At 35.0% G+C, this 6,568-nt stretch overlaps 1 protein-coding gene across 1 annotated transcript in view; it reads left to right on the top strand.

Moving 5' to 3' along the window:
- Positions 1 to 574: 574 nt before the first annotated feature.
- The window catches only part of LOC104619382 (serine/threonine-protein kinase MRCK alpha-like), a gene marked incomplete at its 5' end in the record, with an annotated part of 43,935 nt that continues 37,941 nt past the window's right edge, over positions 575 to 6,568 (top strand). The window contains 5 exons of the mRNA XM_010285253.1: positions 575 to 680; positions 1,303 to 1,451; positions 2,467 to 2,558; positions 5,249 to 5,325; positions 6,486 to 6,533. Of these exons, the coding sequence (XP_010283555.1) occupies positions 575 to 680; positions 1,303 to 1,451; positions 2,467 to 2,558; positions 5,249 to 5,325; positions 6,486 to 6,533 (472 nt within the window). The remainder of the gene's footprint in view (positions 681 to 1,302; positions 1,452 to 2,466; positions 2,559 to 5,248; positions 5,326 to 6,485; positions 6,534 to 6,568) is intronic.

Below are 6,568 nucleotides of genomic sequence, written 5' to 3'. Positions count from 1 at the left end.
GAAAACATGTCTTGATAGCAAGAAAGCTTGGGGGATGAGAGTGCCTCTTCTGGCTTATGCTGTTCAATAACATTAGAATTAGACTCTCCCTATTTAATTAGTATTTCTTGAAATAAGATCACTGTTTGATTCTAACTACTAGTTCTCATAGACAATTGATACAGAAAAGTCAACCACTAGTTCCAGTATTATGTGGATAGTTGAATTGTTAATTATTGGTTTTAAATTCTGTATTAATTTACTCCCTAAAAATAGGTAGAATCCTGAAAGGTTTCTTTCCTACAGCCTCAATTTCAGGTAGCTGACATTTATATGGAGACATATATTACTTAGATATGTAATTCTTCAATCTTTATTCCTTGTCTTAGTGATGCATATTGTTTAATGGAACTCTGCAAAGCAGCAAAGGCTTAGTTCAGTGTGGTTTTCTGTTTTGTTTGTTTGTTTCGTTATGTTTTATTTTTGTTTTGTATTCTGCTTTTTTTCTGTTTCTGATTGCTATTTTGTTGAGGGGACTTTTTTTTCTTTAGATTCTTTGGTTAAAACACCTTTTTCTTCTCATGTAATTGTTTAGGGTAAGTGATGAAAAAGATGCTCGAGGGTATCTTCAAGCCTTGGCTTCTAAAATGACAGAAGAACTAGAGGCCCTGAGGAACTCCAGTTTGGGTGCAAGAGCTACAGTAAGACTCTACTTCCATATGTCAGATGTTTTTTGGTTTGAAAAAACACTGCTTTGACAGTTTCAGCTGCAGTAATAACAGGTCTGAGAGTCTGTGTTAGTCAAAAGTTAAACTTACCTAGAGCTTCCCTTCTGAATAATTGAATTTATTGTTGAATTTATTGAATTTATTGTTTATCAATTAATTAAACACCAATATCTTTATAATGTGATTTTATCTTTGGTATTGTTCAGTAGCTACTTCGTAATCATATATGAATTTGTTGAAGGTAATCTATACTTTGGGTCAGTCCTGTAAAAATCTTTCAGTCATGAAATGTGAATGTCCTTTGTAGCTGTCATTTGAATTGAGGCATATCAAAACTAGAATTCAAAAAATTTCTTTGCTTTTGACATCGTGACAGCATAAGACATTCATTTTGCCTTCTTAGTACTTCAGTTTTAAAATAATAATACTAACAACAATACTCTTTAATTTTTTTTAATTTTACATTACTTTGGAATTAATGAACGCTTACATTAACAACATAAAAGACTGAGAAACGTAATTGTTGTAATACATTCCTCATTTTCAGCTTCCTTTCCTCTTACTCTTCTCCCTTTTTTTTTTATTCTTAACCTAGGACATGCCGTGGAAGATGCGCCGCTTTGCAAAACTGGATATGTCTGCAAGGTTGGAGCTACAGTCTGCTCTTGATGCTGAAATCCGAGCCAAACAGGCTATTCAAGATGAGTTGAATAAAGTCAAAGCTTCCTGTATCTCTACAGAGTGGTAAGACTCAATTGTTCTCATGGAAATTTACTTTGATATCTCCTAGGGAGTGTCATCAAATCATGATTTTAACTATCTTGTCTGTCAAACCTTGCTAATGAATGATATGCCAGTTTCTTACATTCACGTGAAAAAAAAGACCATCTCTCTTCATTGTATAAGCAGCTGAACATTTACTCTGAAAATTTGAAATCTTGAAGGCTTTCAGTAGAGACACTTTCTCTTTAATAATATAGTATTTCCTAGTTTTGATAACAAGTTCAAATGCAAGCAGAGTTTGATTTTGTGTCTTAGAACATAGTCTTTTCCATTCCATTGATAGCTGCATTGGGTTGGCTGACAAAAGTCAATTATTGCATACTGATTTGCACAGTAATAAGATGTGGTTATCGAAGAGTTGGACAGAGCTGTGATTCAAGTATGTTATCTGTAAAGTGGCGATACCTTGTGCACCTGACTTGGGTGTTTTTCAGGCCAGGTAATATGATGATAGGCAGCATTGTAGATCTTCTAAGAACAGGAGAACCAGTGCTTTCATAGGCGAGGATGAGAAGTGTGGTAGAAATGCATAGTAGTGTTACCTATCAGCTGTGAATTGGAAAGCGCTGAAACAACTAACTGTAAAGTATCTGAGAAGAAAAATAGTTCAACATAACCTACTAATGTCAAAGGCACTGTAAATTAACAAATTAAAACACCCCAATTTTTAAGCATAAAAACACATGGTTTTTTTTTCTCATTCGCAGGATACAGGCTTGCACAATGGCTCATAAATTACAAACATGAGCCTGTTTAATGAGTAAATGGGCAATTAGTTGCTTGGTTTTGTTTTTTTTAAGATGCCTTACTAAACAGGTCCCAGTAGATTTCTGAATTCATTCTGGCATTTGATGACATCATGAAGCTTGCTGGGCATTAATTTTTAAATAGCATGCAAAGATAGACAACAAAAAAAGTGACCTGTATCATGGGTTCTCAGTATTTATATAAGTGTTTTGTTTGTATTCTTTTGAAGTAAATTGCAAGAGTCTGAGAAGAAGAACATGGAACTGTTGACAGATATTGAAAGGTTGAAAAAGGAGACAGAAGAGCTCAGATCAGAAAAGGGTATGGCAACTGATGTCCAAGTAAATAACATGTTTCACATTAGTGGGTACATCTTACCAATTGTCATTTTGCAACTGAAATATGATACCAACAGACTTTGGTATACAAAATGTAAGGACGACAATTGCATGTTAAGATGTACCCACAGCAGCTGCGTTTGCACTTCTAATATGTACTTGTAATGCGCTTCAGTTTTGTTGATACACTTGAACCAGTAAGGTATTATTTGAGTTGGAATTGCATTATTTTTATTTGGCATGTGTATGGTGATTTACTGCCAGAAAGCTGTTTAGAAGTATAGATATATTTGTAGTTTTTTTCCCCTTTGTGATCGGTGAAGGTGTTTAGACTTCAATACTGATCATAGTGTTCTTAATCTATGAATGTTTTGGGCCTGTCTACCCAGAGAGTAAACTGCAGAGGCATTCATAGGATTCTTTTGTTTCTGGGATGACTCTGTTGATTGGCTTTGTAACCATGTAGTGAGCAGCGTGGTCATGTTTGCTTTGCTGTTCTGGGATTTCTAGTGTATCTGTCTAACAGTATTTCACATTGTAGCTGGGAGAAGAGACTTTTTGGTAATCCTGAAATGAAAAAATTTTCATTAAGAGATGATTAATGATTTGGTTGATTCTTTGCAGTTCCCGTAGTAGCTCTAATATTTGTATCTTATGAGTCACATGGGAAGAAGTGATTTCTCAGGCCAAATGGAATTACCTAATTTTCTGTAGGGAACTGTTTGAACTCCAGAGCTTCAAAACCCTGGCACAATTGATGCATAGGGATGTCAAATATTGTTCGGCCTTTGCAACCTAATGGCATGTCAATCAACAATGTATTGTAGTTAACATTCATCTCCTATATATAGGCCTCCAAGTGCTGGCTGACTGGTAAACATAATACAAACCCATTACAGAACATTAAAAAATGACTGGTGCCAATTAGTACATAAGACTTAGGGAACTAATACTTGTTCATCTTGATGCTTAGCAGTGATACCAGGATTATGCTTCTTCCAAGTGCCTGGAGAGGAACTCTTGATAGCATCTCCCTGGAGACAATAATGCTTTGTCATATTTAGCTTTCCTTTATAGATTCTTGAACTGTCTTAAATATTATGCATGGTTACTTGACTTCTGAAATATTCCTGTGTGTTAAACAATGTGTTAAGAGTTTATAATTAATATTTTACCCTGTATTTTTTCCAGTCTTTAAAACCTTATTGTTTTTGTGAAAATAGAGAGAAACATTTACTTTTTTCTTAAAAAAAAAGAAAGAAAATGTAATATTCAAGGAAAAGTTAGTTATGCTTGTTGCCAGAAGTAAGTGAATAAGATTCTACTGCAACTATTCAAATATTTTGATAGAAATACACCTTAGTTCAAAATCCTTATCATTTTTGGACTTGGTTTTCTCTTAAGAGAAGAAATATATTAATGTTTGAATCATGAACTGTATAGAGGATTCCAATGTAGTCAATGTACAGTGGTAGAGTAACTACTTGTGTTTGGAAACTGATTTCTAGGAAGGGGTTACTTAGGTTAGCACTTGAATCCTTTGCTCTTTATAAACGTATTCCAGAAACTTAGAAGGGTGGGGAAAAAGATTACTAAAAATGATTCTGTAAAAGTAGCAGGTAATTTGAGAATTGTTTTTGGTATTTTACTGGGGTTTCAAAGTATTTCTATTTTAATGAGGAAAGGATTCTTTGTAACTTCTTCACTCACTGTGGGTTACATTTAGAGAAGACAGGGTGATATGGCCAGTTAGAGCAAGACACTGACATTTTTTAAAAATAAATAAGTGACCTTCGACAGCAGCGGTCTTTTGAGAGGCACACAGTCCTGCAGGCTCTGGTCATAATGAGTATATATATACATAATGTATTTACAGTGTTCAGGAAGCTAGAGTTTGTACACATCTGTGGTTTATAAACACCCACATGGCAACTTGAATTATGCCCCAAAGAAAAGCAGAAGAAGAAAAAAATAATAATATATGAATTAAAGCATGTTAAAATTACAGTCAAGATATGCCAGCCTCTGCAGCTCCAAAGGATGCAGCGTTCCTGCTCTGCTTACTGGCTGAAAACTATGTAAATGGTGTAGTGTGACAGAGACATTTGAAGCTTTACCCAGGATTGTATTATTCCTAGACATTCAAAAGTGAGAGGTGGCAGACAGGCATAGAGCATGGGTCAGGGAACCCATATTATTTGGAAATGCTGCGTGTTCCCCAGAAAGCCTGTTCTGTACATTTTTGTGGAACCTCACTGTTGATAAAGCTGTCTGGTCATGGTAGGCTCTCCAGCGTGTGGCTGGAGCCAGGATGACGCCTGCTGTGTTAGTGTGTGTGCCAGTATGTCATGCAGTGCATGTTGCAAATGGACATAAGCACCTTAGAAACCTGTGTCTTCTGCATAATAGACACGTACAGACAGTATGTTTTCATGTTGAATTCACACGAGACATCCTAGCTTGGAAAAGGTTAATTAAACGTATGCTGCTTGCTTAGTGGGTGTATGTCCATTAAAAAAAATCTTACACTCTGGAAAACAGACCAAATGTGACAAGTCATTTAAAAAAATGTAGGTTGTTCAGGTGGATACTCAAACCCTGATTCAGCAAGGCAAAGGTCCTCCATGGAAGGGTCATTTTTCTGTAGCTTAAAAACCTGCTGCTGTTTTCTAGGTGTAAAGCACCAAGACTCACAGAATTCTTTCTTGGCATTTTTGAATGCGCCTACCTCTGCTCTGGATCAATTTGAAGTAAGTTTATAGCCTTTCTAACTCTCTGTTAATCAGTGGGACTACTGCTGTTACGTGCAGGTTTTATGCATATTTGCTGAGAGTTTGCTACGGTATTTTAATCATATTGCCCCATTTATATTTGTGTATAATAATATGTGAGAATTGTTTGTCAGCTACAGTGCTGGCTGTCTTCTCTTGAACACTACTAATCATAGTGAATTCTCTCTCAAATCTTGCATGCAGAAATTTTCCTGAGTTTGCAGTGAATATGAAAAGCATAGTTGTTCAAAAGGCCTGTCTTTGTATTCAGAAGAATGCTAAGTAATGTGGATCCTGGTTTGGAAAAATAAAAGAAAATATGTAAACAATCCTTGAATATATTCCATGAATACAGTATTGGTACTGTATATTTAGGTTGTTTTTATCTTCTGTTCGTTTTACACAGATCTGTAAAATCCCGATAATTACTGTTGATCTGCTCTCCACAGATCCTATATACTTAAAAAATAAATCTGTTTAATTCCTTTGTCACTTTTAGACAAAAGACCCGTTTAGGTAGAAAACCTGGAATAAAAAAATTGAAATGATACTATACTTTTCCCATCTTCTTATTTTAATAAACAGTAAGCACTGCACCATTTTTCTTTTAAAAGAACAGCTGGGGTAAAATACTGGTCAAACTGAATTCAGAGGGGACAAGGCACCACCTGTACAGTTACACATTGGTCTAAAATTTGCCCCTGTTTTTTTTCCTGATAGATGTACAAGATCATCACATTTAGCTATTAAGGAGCATAATCCCTGATGTTATTGATGCTCGAAAATTTACTTTCTTTTCATTGTGTATTCATTAATTCATTGTTCTCTCTTGAAGTCATCATAGTTAATACCATTTTTTATTATTTTTTTTTTTAATCCTGTTGAGTGTAGGAATATTATTTTATTGATTGAATGCTGGAAAAACATTGTGTTTTATACGGGTAGTTTATTGATTAATTGTCTGTGAAAGGCAATTAATGAAAACTTACTGAGGTTATTGGCACTTAGTTATTTATGGTTCTTTATTTTTGCACTTTTATTTATACTGAACAGTTTTCTTCATCCATCTTTCCATCTCTCTCTCTCTCTCTCTCTCTCTCTCTCTCTCTGTTTTTTTACTGCTGTTTTCATTAAACTAGGATTCCTTTTCCTCCTCTTCATCCTCATTGATTGATTTTATGGATGACGTAAGTCTTTGACTTTCAAACCATCAAATCCCTCA

The sequence above is a fragment of the Phaethon lepturus genome, unplaced genomic scaffold (assembly GCF_000687285.1).
Source record: "Phaethon lepturus isolate BGI_N335 unplaced genomic scaffold, ASM68728v1 scaffold40390, whole genome shotgun sequence".
Taxonomy (NCBI): Eukaryota; Metazoa; Chordata; class Aves; order Phaethontiformes; family Phaethontidae; genus Phaethon; species Phaethon lepturus.
The sequence above is the reverse complement of the archived record's forward strand: the minus strand, read 5'-3'. Positions and strand labels throughout refer to the sequence as shown.